We start from the raw sequence: 14,133 nt of genomic DNA on the forward strand, positions 1-14,133 counted from the left end.
AACCTTTATTTGTTTATGCACTTATTTGTGTATTTGTGTATGTATTATTTAAGCTTTTATCAATGCCTTTACTTATTACTGCATAAATAAGTGTAGAAATATATATTTTATGCCTTTGTGTATTTTTTTAATCCCATATTTATTTATTTTATTATTATTTTGTTTATTCCTGTATTTATTTTTTTATCCAAAACTTTTTTGTTTTATTTCTTCATATATTTCTTTATTTACACAGCTTCTTTGTATCAACAATTATTTATTTGTTTTTTAAAATTGTTTTTTATTTATTAATGTATTTCTTCATGTATTTATTTATTGTTTAATTCCTTATTTATAAATTAATTTATTCACCAAAGTATTTATTCTTTAAATTATTTACTATTTTATTCCTTTGATCATTTCTTGTCCTTCCAACATGCAGATTATTACTCTGTTTTAATGTGCGGTCAGTGTCGCCCTCTGCTGCTCACAGAAGGAAACGTTTCGACAGACTGCAAATTAAAGTTTAATTTTGCACATTAGTTTTCAGCTTTTGCAAAAACAAATACAAGAATATGCACAATCATTTTCATTCCGGTTTGCTGTGCAATAATTTACTGTTACAGACTCTTATTAAGAGCTACAACAGGACGAGCTCTACAGACTAACGCGGGCTGAAAGTCAAGAAAAAAAGAACTCTCCAACAATATTTAAAGGAAAAAAAGTGCCATAAAAATCACCAAACATTTTCAAAAAAAACCTTAACATTTTTAGCAAGTAAAAAAACCCCCAAAAGAACAAAAAGTAAAATAATTACTCTTAACTTTAAAAGACAAAGACAAAAAATGCTAAAAATATTTCTAGAAAAATATCTAATAAAATATACTATTGAAAAAAGCTAAATAAAAAGAACGATTGCCAAATTTTTTGAAAGAAAAAATCAACAAACATTTTTAACGAAAACATCATTTTTTTAGATAAAAAAGTACTAGAGTGTAAAAAACAGTTTTAAAGAAAAAAAAGCCATTTAAAAAAATCTCCCAAAATTGTAAAGGAAATAGAGAAAACATTTCTGAAAAAAGAGAATTAAAACCATTTTAAAAAATACAAAAATATAAAAGAAAAGACAGATCAACAACATTTTTAAAGGAAAAAAAAGTATCAAACATTTTATCTTGACTTGTCCTGAATAATTCGGGGTTTATTTAAATAGTTGCTGTGTGGACCTCGTTTGGGTCACAGAAGGGAAATTATATCACAAAAGTTGTTTATTTCAGTGATTATCACGTGTATTTATGTTAAAAATGATCTATATAAATAACTGAAGCTATCAGATGAATGTAGTGCAGTAACAGTTAAATATTTCCCTCCGAGATGTGCTGAAGGAGAAATATAAAGTGAAATACTAAAAGAACAATAATGATCCCCAAACTGAGCTGTAACAGAGCAGTGAAGTGATGACGTGTTTTTGTAGGCCGAACAGGAAGTTAGTGACGAACACGAGTTTATGATCCTCACAGGTTTGGCCCAGCGTGATGATCTTCACACATGAACACGTCATGAAGCTGTCAACTACAAACACTGTAAAAACACGCTAAACACGAACAAAAAAATATTATAAACAGATTGGAGCGCGACTCTGTAGAGCCGTCGAGAGCCACTTATTAGCAAGCGCCTTTTTTAGGACGAATAAAACCCTTAAAAGTTCAGAAATTGGGTTTAAACGTACGGATTTTACGTTGCAGAACAAAACGTGTAAATATCTTCAGCCTGCGTTAACCACAGGCCTTATTTAAGACGTCTGACCCAAAAACCAATAAAAAAAAAATGAGAACAGACTTCCACGTTTTAGGACTCATCTCGTCAGCGCTCGATACTCGAGTGAAGAAGTGAGAGAACTTCCTGTCGTCTACACGGAGCTGCCCGCCTCCTCCTCCTCCTCCTCCTCCTCCTCTGATTGGTTCAGCCTCCTGTCAGCATCAGACCTCCAAACTCCTGCACACAAACAAACAAACAATAGTCCTCAGCTGCAGTTATCTGTGTGTGTGTGTGCGTGCGTGTGTGTGTGCGTGCGTGTGTGTGCATGTGTGCGTGTGTGTGTGTGTGCGCGAGTGAGTGTGTGTGCATGTGTGCGTGTGTGTGTGCGCGAGTGAGTGTGTGTGTGCGTGTGTGTGCGCTCGCGTGTGTGAATGTGTGTGTGTGTGTGTGCGTGCGTGCGTGTGTGTGCGTGTGCATGTGCGTGTGTGCACTGACTGTAGGCGGCGGTCAGCAGCAGTGCGGGGATGAAGACGATGAAGGAGGCTCTCACTGTGTTCCCGATGAAGCTCTGCAGACTGTTTACCTGCTGCTGCGCAGACGACTGTCAACAAACAAAAAAACAAACAAACAAACAAACAAACAAACATGACATGTTTGCTCTGTTCTATCTGTTGCCGTGGTAACCATGACTCAGTCACATCTGACACACAGGTTAAAAGTTGTTCGACCACTCATCAACACATCAGTTAGAAATGATAAAAGTAATAAAAACAATAACGTGTTTAATTCAGGTTTGTCTTTGTTACCTGAACCAGCGCCACCATCGGTCCCGTGGTGTCGTCCCCTGTGATGTCACTTCCTGTCATTACCGTCACATCTCTTGTGATGTAACCTGTCAGTCAGATGAGATATGCAGGAGGAAAAATTATTTTGAAAACAAATAAAATAAATAAATACAACAATAAAAAATAAACATGTAAAAAGATAACTGTATAAAGAAAAACAGGTAAAATAAATAAATATAGAAATAAATGAATATGATTATAAATAAATGAATTAACTGCAGGAATAAATAAATACAAGAATATATTTATAAATGCACAAATGTATAAGGAAATAAATAAAAACAATTCCATAAATAAATCAAGGAATAAATTAAAAATAAATAATATATAAATATGTATTTATTTGTTTTCAAATCAATTAATTTATTTCTGTATTTATTTATATATTAATTCTTATTTATTCATAATGTTTGGTGAGGTGTGTCGTGGACTCACCTGCTGTGTGTGGAGCGCTATCGCTGTCTGAGGAGTCGGAGATAACAGAGCGAGCTGCAGGAGGACAGACGGACAGAGAGACAGACAGAGAGACAGAGAGACAGACAGAGAGACAGAGAGACAGAGAGACAGACAGAGAGACAGAGAGACAGACAGAGAGACAGAGAGACAGTGTTAGTGCTGAAGCTGATGCTGACGGAGGTCTGTGTTGTGTCGGAGGGACGGAGGACGTCAACGTACGGCTGATGATGATGAGGTGGACGGTGGACGTTTGGTCGTTGAACAGACCGGGCAGCTGAACTCTGCAGTGATAGAAACCGGAGTCTGATGGACGAACGTTAAAGATGGACAGAGAAGATGGGGACGAGGAGGAGGACGACGAGTACCTGCAGGACACATCAGCACTCACATCAGTATTCAGATGTATTTATTATTTTTTTTAATTTCAACTAAATGAAGAGGACAAACTCTGAGGTCATTTTTTTTTTTTTGGCACAAACGCTCACTTTGAGTCAACAAAGGAGTCGTACCTGTGTGACATCATGCACCTGTGAGGTCGTACCTGTGTGACATCATGCACCTGCGAGGTCGTACCTGTGTGACATCATGCACCTGCGAGGTCGTACCTGTGTGACATCATGCACCTGTGAGGTCGTACCTGTATGACTTCCTGTATGACACCTGGTCTCCGGCGGTGTGGATCACGGTGTTGTGGCAGGTGAACAGTGACGGCTCTCCTCTCCCCCAGCACACATCCAGTCCTCCCTTCCTCGCCGCCTCGGAGCGACAGGGCAGCGTCACCTTCCTGCCGGCCACGCCCACCACCGTCTCCGTGGTCACCGCCGACACGCCGGCTGCCAAACCACACACAGCGGACCGTTTCACCATTTTGAGTAAAAATGTCATTAAATACGGAAACCTGAGCGAGACGTTTCACACAGTTGCAGAGACTGAGCGTTCCCACACTGAGCTGCACCTGTGGGTCAAAGGTCAGTCTGACAGACGGTGAGAATTTGGGAAAATATTCCTGAAGGAAAAAACAACAAAAACAACAGAGTTTCAGACTGTCGGGCTTTAAACCCTTAAATGTGTCCAGTTTATTAGGAACCAGGCTTCGTGTGGTCACAAAAACCTGGAAAAATCATGGAATTTGCATCATAGTAATTTCCTGGCCTGGAAAAGTTTTGAAAAACTAAATATACCCTGAAGTTTTGGAAAAAGTCCTGGAATTTTGCTTCACAGACCTGTATAATAACACAGGATGTGTTCAAGGACCGTCAGAAATGTGAAAATACAACAATAACTTCTGTTTTCACAGTTTCTAGCTGATACACACACACACACGCACACTCAGCTGTCGTCATTTTTGGTGATTTTTCCAAAGAGAGAGAGAAAGAAGAAATGTCAAAATATTTCAGAAGATTGCCAAATTTTTTTCAAATCCATATTTTCTCTAATTCCAAGTTTTTAAAGAAAAAAAAACGGCCATTTTTGTTTGTAAAGAAAAAAAAACATGCTTTTGTTAAAAATCAATGTTTAATAAATACAAAATCCAGCCATTTAAAATTGTTTTCCTCTTCTGTCTTGATTTATCAAATAATATATTTTTTTAAAAAGCTAATAATAAAAAAGAAATAAGAAAGAGTATTGATGGTCCTGGAAAAATCCTGGAGAGTAAAAATTCAACTATTCATTAATTTATTTAATTATTAAATTATTCATTAATTTACTGTTTATGAAAAAAGTGGGAAAATGATCCACAATTATTCAGAAAAAGGAACAAAACAACAGCTGAGGCACCAATCTGACAGAAAGTCTCACAACAAAAGATTAAAATCGTCTCACTCAGTGTGTCTCTGCTGGACATCATGTGACCAGGTGAGGGGGAGGAGCTTCAGACTCACCTGGGAGGACGCAGACGCAGGTGAAGGTGTGAAGGAGCAGCAGCAGCGGCGGCATGTTGTCCGGCAGACAGACGGACGGAGACGGACGGAGACAGACGGAGACAGAGACGAGTCACCGATGTTACTTCCTGTTTCCATCAGACTGAAGTTGCCAAACAGACAAAACTATTTTTAAAATAACGGCCAACACAAGAAACTCAAAAACACGCGGAGTAACTTTGTGTCACATCAGGAAAATGTTTAAAATGCTTTAAAAAATCATTTAACCCTTTACTATCACACGAATCTGCTTTTCAAAAATCAAGCTTTAAAAACAATGAACATTATTATAATTTTCTACTTTCACTGCTGCTTTCAGGCACCTTTAACGAGTATTTAAAGCTCTGAAACATGAGCAAACTGGTGAAATTTATTTTTAAAAAATATATGGAAAAAAAGGCAACGAGCAACTCGGTCATAATTATTACGCAAACTACAAGAAGCTTGCAGATTTAGAAAATTATTTTAAAAAGATTGGGGGAAAATATTGATGGAAGAAATTAAAAATGATTTAAAAAAACATTTATAGTTAATTGTTCTGATTACATATTTCAAATTGGGTTTGAAAATGATTATAATTTTTTATAAATAAATTTTCTTATAATTTTTTCATTGCCTTCGTCCCATGTTTGAAGAGACTTTCTCAGGTTTCAAAGCTGTTCTTCTCTGCAGCTGTGTGTCTGTCCTCTGGAGGTCAGTGTGTCCTCGTGTCTCTGCACGTCCTCCCCGTCTTTTGTCACAGTCCAGCTTTTGTAAAAGTAGCAGAAACATGCATCACTAACAAGTAAAGAGATTAATTAACTAAATAAATAACCAAAGGAGCCAAACAAACAAACAAACAAACAAACAAACAAACAAACAAAGAGACGACATGAATCTGTAGAGTTGGTGATGGATGAATGAAAATCTGCATTAAAAATGACGAAAAATCAGACAAAAGACAAAAAAATAAATGTGTTTAATGAGAGGAGATCTGCGCCTACCTGTGCAGGTGTGTCCCGTCACACTGATTAGACTCCTCCCCTCCTCTCCCCTCCTCCTCTTCATCTCTCCTCTCCTCTCCCCTCCCCTCCTTTCCTCCTCTGCTATATTCATCTCTCCTCCCCTCCCCTCCTCCCCTCCTCTCTTCTCCTCTCCTCCTCTCTCCCCTCCTCTCATCCCCTCCTCTCCTCCCCTCCTCTCTTCTCCTCCCCTCCTCTCTTCTCCTCCTCTCCTCTCATCCCCTCCTCCCCTCCTCCCCTCCTTTCTCCTCTCCTCCTCCCCTCCTCTCCTCCTTTCTCCTCTCCTCCTCTCCTCCCCTCCTCGTCTCGTCTCCTCTTTCCTACAGTGAAAACATGTTGGGGGTCAAAGGTCAGTTTTTCTTGGCCTCTCTTCTTCTCTGATTTAATTTTGTGCCACATTCCTGTCTAATCTCATTCTTCCTGCGTCAGGAAACATAAATACACCAAATATTTACTCAACATATTCTGATATTCGTCCAGCGTATTAAAGTCTGCGCTCTCAGATCAGATCAGAGCGGCAACGCTGGAAAAAAGGTCTAAGGGACCGTTCTTTATTTATCAGAGCAGGGTGATGGCTGTTTTTTTTAGGGTTAGGATTAACCCTAATCTGTCCACTGTTTTTCCGCCTCGAGTCAGTAAATGTTGGAAAATAAAAATCAGAAATAAAAATCAGAGGAGGGTGTCGACCCGACAGAGACAAAGAGGAAGAGGAGGAGGAAGAAGAGGAGGAGGAGGAGGAGGAGGAGGAGGAGGAGGAGGAGGAGGAGGAGGACCTTCACTCACCCTGAAGTTTCAAACTGACACGTTTAGTACGCGCTGATGTCATTTTATTGGCTGTTGCTATGACGACAGCTTCGCTTCCTCCGACCTGTGTGACCCCGACAGGATGGAGATGACGATGACTAACGCCCACACACACACACACACACACACACACACACACACACACACACACACACAGAGTTTTCATTAATTTGGTGTTTTTAATTTGTTGGATGTAAATCTCGTTTTATTCTGTAGCAGCTCGAGTGTCGGTGAGTGTCTCGCATTAGCATCGTGCTAATTAGCGTCTCGCTGAAGCGCCTCAGGCCTGTTGGCGGGACGCTCGTCTGTACGGAGACGCTCGTCTGTACGGAGACACTCGGCATTAACGAGACACTCGGCATTAACGAGACAGTCGGCATTAACGAGACAGTCGGCATTAACGAGACAGTCGGCCCTCATTAGCATAATGTAATTAGCCTCAACAGGCCGCTGATAGCCTCCGTGCTAACGCGAGCTGGAGTGGATCTGACACGGAGGTTTAAAAAAACGAGCAGGAGGAGGAGAGAGGAGAGAGGAGGAGAGGAGGGGAGGAGAGGAGGGAGGGGAGGAGGGAGGGGAGAGGGAGAGGAGGAGAGAGGAGGGAGGAGGAGGAGAGAGGAGGGAGGGGAGGGGAGGAGGGGAGAGGGGAGAGGAGGAGAGAGGAGGAGAGGAGAGGAGAGAGGAGAGAGGAGGAGAGAGAGGAGAGAGGAGGAGGAGAGGAGGAGGGAGGAGGGGAGGGGAGAGGGGAGAGGAGGAGAGAGGAGGAGAGGAGGGGAGGAGAGGAGGGGAGAGAGGAGGAGGAGAGAGGAGGAGAGGAGGAGGAGAGAGGAGGAGGAGAGAGGAGGAGGAGGGAGGGGAGAGAGGAGGAGGAGAGAGGAGAGAGGAGGAGGAGGCGTCGAGATGAAAGAACAGACAGTTTTCATATCGGCTGTTTCTATGGCAACAGCACTCAAGTGAGGTGCATGAAGACGATTGATAATCACTGCAGGAACTGGATCTGATCAGCCAGGTGGGTTAACCCTTCAGGTGCCCCAGGGCCCCACAGACTCCCACAGAGATCTCTCCAGACCACTACAGACCACCACAGAGACCACTACTGACCCCCAAAGAGATCTCTACAGACCACTACAGACCCCCACAGAGACCACTACAGACCCCCAAAGAGATCTCTACAGACCACTGCAGACTCCCAAAGAGATCTCTACAGACCACTACAGACCTCCTTTAGAGATCTATATAGACCACTACAGACCCCCACAGAGACCACTACAGACCCCCAAAGAGATCTCTACAGACCACTACAGACCCCCACAGAGACCACTACAGACCCCCAAAGAGATCTCTACAGACCACTACAGACCCCCATAGAGATCTATATAGACCACTACAGACCCCCACAGAGACCACTACAGACCCCCACAGAGATCTCTACAGACCACTGCTTTACTTTACATCCTGGCTCTGTGACGGCTATCATTTTACATTTTGGCGTTAAAATAGTGAGGCGTAAAAGTATATAAACAGACGTGTGAGAGGAGCGTGGATTTAAGGCGTTTGGGTTCGTTTCTGACGCTCCCAATATGATGAACGCTGCTCAGTATTCATGTATTCACCTCGGTCGGATGTTTGAGCACTTTTGAGCCGCCGACTGCGTTCACGAGTCAGAGAGGATCAAATAACTGAATCCTTTTAAGAGACAAGAGGCCGTTTAGAGCTGCTGAGGATTAAAGAGAAAAGGTTTCGGTGTCGTCTGTCTGAAGCTTTTGTTCCCTCTCTCAGCTGAAAATGGAAACGCTCGAGTGTCTGTGAAGAACCATCGAGACATTTCGGTCTGATTCAGACGAGCCGCCGTCCGTCACTCAGACACCAAACCCGACATTTACAGTTAAAACAGTTTGGGCCCCAAAAAAGACCCAAATGTCTTCAATTTATCTGCCGTCACAGCACAATCAGGTGATAAAACTCAACATTAGAACAACAACAGACCTTTTATCAAGTTTGATTCATTCAACAGTTTGATTAACCCTTTCACACCTGGATTAATTTACATTTTGACACCTTTCATTAGCATTTAAATGTCCGAAAAACTGTGAAAACTGAGTTCATTTCTTTCAAAAACACAGACAAAAAACATTCAGAGCATCTTAGCAAGAAATGTCCCGTAATCTGCAAAAAAAAAAACAGAAAAAGGTGACCTGATGACCTGTAATTAGAAAATACAATAAACCATATTTATAAGTCTCTTTATTTTAGATTTAAAATTATGACAGAAAAAATGATTTTTTTTAGCTCTTTCTTCTTTCTTGTTTCATATTTTATTTTATTTTATCACTTTTTGTGCCTATTTTCAGTTTGACATTCAGGTGTTAAAGGGTTAAGGAACACCTTGAGAGAATTTCTTCACATTTAGCACAAACGTCTTGGACTCAGCGTTAAACTGATTTAAATTTAGTGGTCAAAGGTCACCAAGCTTTTGATTTGATTAGTCAGTGTGACCTTGCGAATGTCTCATTCATGTAATCGTGTTATCTCAAGAACGCCTTGAGGATATTTCCTAAAATTTGGCACAAACATCCATTCGGACTCAACAATCAACTGATGAGAATCTGGTGGTTGAAGGTCAAAGGTCACTGTGACCTATTTTATTTTTTTCTATATTTGACAGTTTTTGTTTTCTGGAGCTGCCTAAAAACAATTTCACTGCACACTGCCCTGTGTGTGATCGCAGAAATGACAAATAAATCATTTAAACCGCCGGTACAATGGTCCATTAAGACAGCGGACAGAAGACGAACGAAGGACAGAAGAAGAAGAGCAAAGCTGGCACACACACACACACACACACACACACACACACACACACACACACACACACACACACACACACACACACACACACACACACACACACTGCAGCAGTCCAGCCTCCTGCACACACAGCAGATTTTTAATCGCAGTGCATCAGTGCATGGGGCCAAAAAAAATCCAGCACTGCTACATTAACCCCCCCCACACACACACACACACACACACACAGACAATCACACTCACACTCACACTCACACACACTCACACACACACACACACACACACACACACACTCACACACAAAAAGCCTCATTCATTCTTTCAGTTTGGTAGTTAAGGTCTTTTGTGATCATGCGTTTTTGCTTTACTATATTTAATTCATTTACATGGACTCAAATAACCTGTTTATGTGTGAAAATATAAAAGCCTCATAAACAGGTTATTCACGTCTGTGTAACCGAGCTGGGAAGTCGTTCTTCTGACTTTGTTGTGTTCGTGTGATTTGAGGTCGTAAAGATGGGTTACATGTTAATGCTTTATACATATATATATATATATACACACACATATATACAGTATATGTTAAGATGATGTTATATGAGTATCGATACTGATACTGATATGTGTTGATAAATTTATATTTTTGGCAACACAAATCACTATTGATTAATTTGCAGAATATTTTGTCAATTAATAGCTAAATTATTTGGCCTTAAAACATAAAAAGAGTAAAAATATCTGTGTTGTTTAGCCAAAACAACATATTGTTATTGTCTGAACAATACTGGATTTCTATACGTTTTTTTTAAACATATTTCATACATTACATATTATATATTTTATATTTAATATATGTCACTCTACATGGACAGCAGTTAACATTAATACCATATTACACTGTACACGCGATCAAAAATGTATGTTAAATATGTAAATTATTAACAAAATTTCTTTCTCATCATTGGAAACTTTGACACATTCGACACTCTATCAAGTAATCTATGTCCTTTCGATGTGTCTAAAAGTCGCACAATATATGTGTTATGTTGAATATAATTTATTCAAACCACTGAGAACTAATCCTAGTTTACAGCGGCGACCCGTCAAAAGGCAAAACCTCCTGAGTAACGAGTGGAGCAACTTTTTGTAGGTTTCTAGTTTCTTACATTTCTAGGATTTTAGAACATTTCAGGGATTTTAGGATGTTTCAAAGACTTAGTATGTTTCAAGGATTTTAGGACATTTCAAGGATTTAGGACGGTTCTAGGATTTTAGAAAGCTTCTATTAAGGTTATTTCTCAGATTTTAGGACTTAAAAAAATAGGTGTTTTTATGATTTTAGGACGTTTATAGGATTGACAAAAAGCAAAGCTTCTTGAGGGAACGGGGTTGAGCAACTTGCTTTGCTTGGGGGCCTCTTTTGAAAAATGACAGGATGCCAAGGGTTTAGGACATTTCTAGGATTCAGGACATTTCCAGGATTTTAGGACATTAGGGTCTTAGCTAGGACCTCTGTCGGGGGTCTGAGGGATCCTAATTTGGCTTTTACAACCAGCTACACATGCAGAGAGGGAAAAGCTTCCACTACTTTTGTTTAGACCGACCACATCTCATGATTTTTAAAGAAAACATGCTTTTTAAACCAAATCACTATTTTTTTTAATTGCAAAAACGAAAAGCCCAAATGTGTTTCGTTCAAAATCGCAAAAAAAATTTTAAGAAAATAAATAGCAAAAAATATTTACAGCAAAAAAACAATTTTCTTTTCAATTGCAAAAGAACAAAGATAATAATAATAATACAACCAAATGTTTTCTTTAAAAATATATAAATACATGTATATATATATATATATATATATATATATATTAATAATTAATTTTAAAATTAAAATTAATTAATAGATAAAATAAATATTTCTTTTATTAAAACCACAGAGCTGCTGTGCCACAGTGCGATCATGAGTAAGAGCGAGGGTGGTCCGACGTTCACCTGATAATAAACACACTGAGCTCATGACTGTTAGTGCCGTCCCTCTTCTTCTTCTTCTTCTCTGGTTTTATAGCAGCAGCAGGACATAAAACAGGATTAAACAAAGGTCGGTCCGGCGGGACGCTCTGCTGTGATTGGTTGTTTATCAGTTGTCCACGCTCGCTGAGCGCTGATCTTGACCACTGCTGTAAAGCATGTATAGTTTTCTCTTAGTTTTACGAATGTTGTATATGATGAGGCTTTATAAATATATATAATAATTGTTTGTTTTAGAATTTAAAAAAATTGTACATTGTACTTTTTTTGTTAATTTAAAGTGTTCTTTACATTTGTTTAATGTAATAATATTTGATGTATCTATTATTTTAGATTTTTTTTGTAAGATTTATTTTGTTTATTCTGTATGATGTCTCTCTCTCTCTCTCTCTCCGTTGTTCTGCCTCTCCGTTATGTATTTGTTGTTTTGGGTGAATCGTGAGGTTTGTTGAAAAGAGTCAGATGGATCTCTCTCATATTAAAAGCTCAACATGATCTCAAAGTGCTCGTAACTTTTTACAACTGTGTTTTCCAGCCACTTTACATCAAAGTACAGCTGATCCAGGACCTGTTAAAACCAAACGTTTCAAACATCTCAAACGTAACGGGAGATTTAACCCTTTCTACCCTCATTCAAACTTTCTCCTCCTCTCCGCTTTTGTCTGCCGACCTGCTGGAGGATGTAACACATTTACTGACTATTACACCCTGAATATTTACTGAGTATTAACAATAATGACATCATTTATTATGTTCTGTATGGCTTCAGTATATATATTATATTATTATAATATTATATATTATATTTAAGTTTAAACTCTCTTAATCCACTGGTGCTTTTATTCTGAAGGTCAGAGATCTTATCTTAGCCTGTAATCCAAACATTATTATCCTCCTCACAGCTTATTGATCTGCGTGCTCACTTTAATTATCAATATGTATAGACGTGATTTTTTCTACCTCATATGAGCGGACAGGAGCGCTGAGATGCAGAATTCTGTTGGAATCACTTTTAGTCACAAATGTCAGCATGTCCCCTGAATTACATTTACTACTGTTTTACTGTTGTGTATTTAAACACGAAAAAAGTGAAACACACTTCGGAATTGTGTTTCACTTTTTGTCACAATAATGCTTACTTGTTCTTTAAAAGTATTGTTTATAGGTTTTTATTTTTAAAGGTAGAGATATCAGAGATCCTCCCTGCTGCTTGCACAGCTGCTGTGTCTTTTTTTGATTATGCACATTGATCCTTTCTAACTTTAGTCTTATTGACATTTTTTGGGAGTTGCTGCTGATTTTATTATGTTCACTGCAGGCTGCAACAATGTGAAACGATGCTTCAGTTAGAACCACAGAGTCTGATTTTAACACAAGATACAGAGAAGATGAGTACATGTAATTATTAATAAAGATTTATATACGAAGTTGAAAGTTTAAAATGTGAAACAGAAAACAGAGAGAAGGAAGAGACTCAGAGATGAAAAATGGAGGCTGCTGTAAAGTTCTGAAACGTCTCAGCGGAGATTAAATATAGTCTGAAGAAGCCATAAACAGTGTGTGTGTGTGTGTGTGTGTGTGTGTGCGCGCGCGCGCGTGTGTTACAGTGTGTGTGTGTGTGTGTGTGTGTTACTGTGTGTGTGTGTGTGTGTGTGTGTGTGTGTTACTGTGTGTGTGTGTGTGTGTGTGTTACTGTGTGTGTGTGTGCGTGTGTGCTTGTGTGTGTGTCTGCCCACTCAACATCTTTTTAAGGAGAAAACAGACGAAGGATTCAGACCGTGATTCATCATCTACTGGCAGACTCCAGCTGGACCCCATCATCATGACCATCACCATCACCATTATCACCATCATCACTGTCATCATCATGACCATCACCATCACCATTATCACCATCATCATCACCATCATCACTGTCATCATCATCGTCATCATTATCACCATCATCATCATGACCATCATCATCACCATCATCACTGTCATCATCATCGTCATCATCATGACCATCATCATCACCATCACCGTAACCATCATCATCACCGTAACCATCATCATCACCATCATCACTGTCATCATCATCGTCATCATTATCACCATCATCATCATGACCATCACCATCACCATTATCACCATCATCATCACCATAATCACTGTCATCATCATCGTCATCATTATCACCATCATCATCATGACCATCATCATCACCATCACCGTCATAATCATCATCATGACCATCATCACCATCATAATCATCATCATCATCGTGACCATCATCACCATCATCACCGTCATAATCATCATCATGACCATCATCATCACCATCACCGTAACCATCATCATCACCATCATCACTGTCATCATCATGACCATCATCATCACCATCACCGTAACCATCATCATCACCGTAACCATCATCATCACCATCACCACTGTCATCATCATCGTCATCATTATCACCATCATCATCATGACCATCACCATCACCATTATCATCACCATCATCACTGTCATCATCATCGTCATCATTATCAC

At 39.4% G+C, this 14,133-nt stretch overlaps 1 protein-coding gene across 6 annotated transcripts in view; it reads right to left on the reverse strand.

Annotated features, from left to right (window-relative positions):
• Positions 1-14,133, reverse strand: part of LOC121940697 (hepatitis A virus cellular receptor 1-like) — a 21,459-nt gene continuing 7,326 nt past the window's right edge. Inside the window, exons 2-10 of one of the 6 annotated variants that reach the window (XM_088088997.1) lie at positions 6,745-6,863; positions 5,577-5,707; positions 4,922-5,063; positions 3,676-3,871; positions 3,258-3,403; positions 3,018-3,071; positions 2,544-2,629; positions 2,233-2,338; positions 204-1,974 (exon numbers count right to left, since the gene is read on the reverse strand). In XM_088088997.1, coding sequence (XP_087945123.1) covers positions 1,889-1,974; positions 2,233-2,338; positions 2,544-2,629; positions 3,018-3,071; positions 3,258-3,403; positions 3,676-3,871; positions 4,922-4,976 — 729 coding nt within the window. In that variant the 5' untranslated portion in view covers positions 4,977-5,063; positions 5,577-5,707; positions 6,745-6,863 and the 3' untranslated portion in view covers positions 204-1,888. Of the gene's footprint in view, positions 1,975-2,232; positions 2,339-2,543; positions 2,630-3,017; positions 3,072-3,257; positions 3,404-3,675; positions 3,872-4,921; positions 5,064-5,576; positions 5,708-5,943; positions 5,964-6,744; positions 6,864-14,133 lie in introns of those variants that run through there. The other 5 variants (XM_088088998.1, XM_088089000.1, XM_088088996.1 and 2 more) reach the window with 5 other exon arrangements.

The sequence above is a fragment of the Plectropomus leopardus genome, chromosome 15 (genome assembly GCF_026936395.1).
Source record: "Plectropomus leopardus strain MGB_pleo_1.0 chromosome 15, ASM2693639v1, whole genome shotgun sequence".
Classification (NCBI taxonomy): Eukaryota; Metazoa; Chordata; class Actinopteri; order Perciformes; family Serranidae; genus Plectropomus; species Plectropomus leopardus.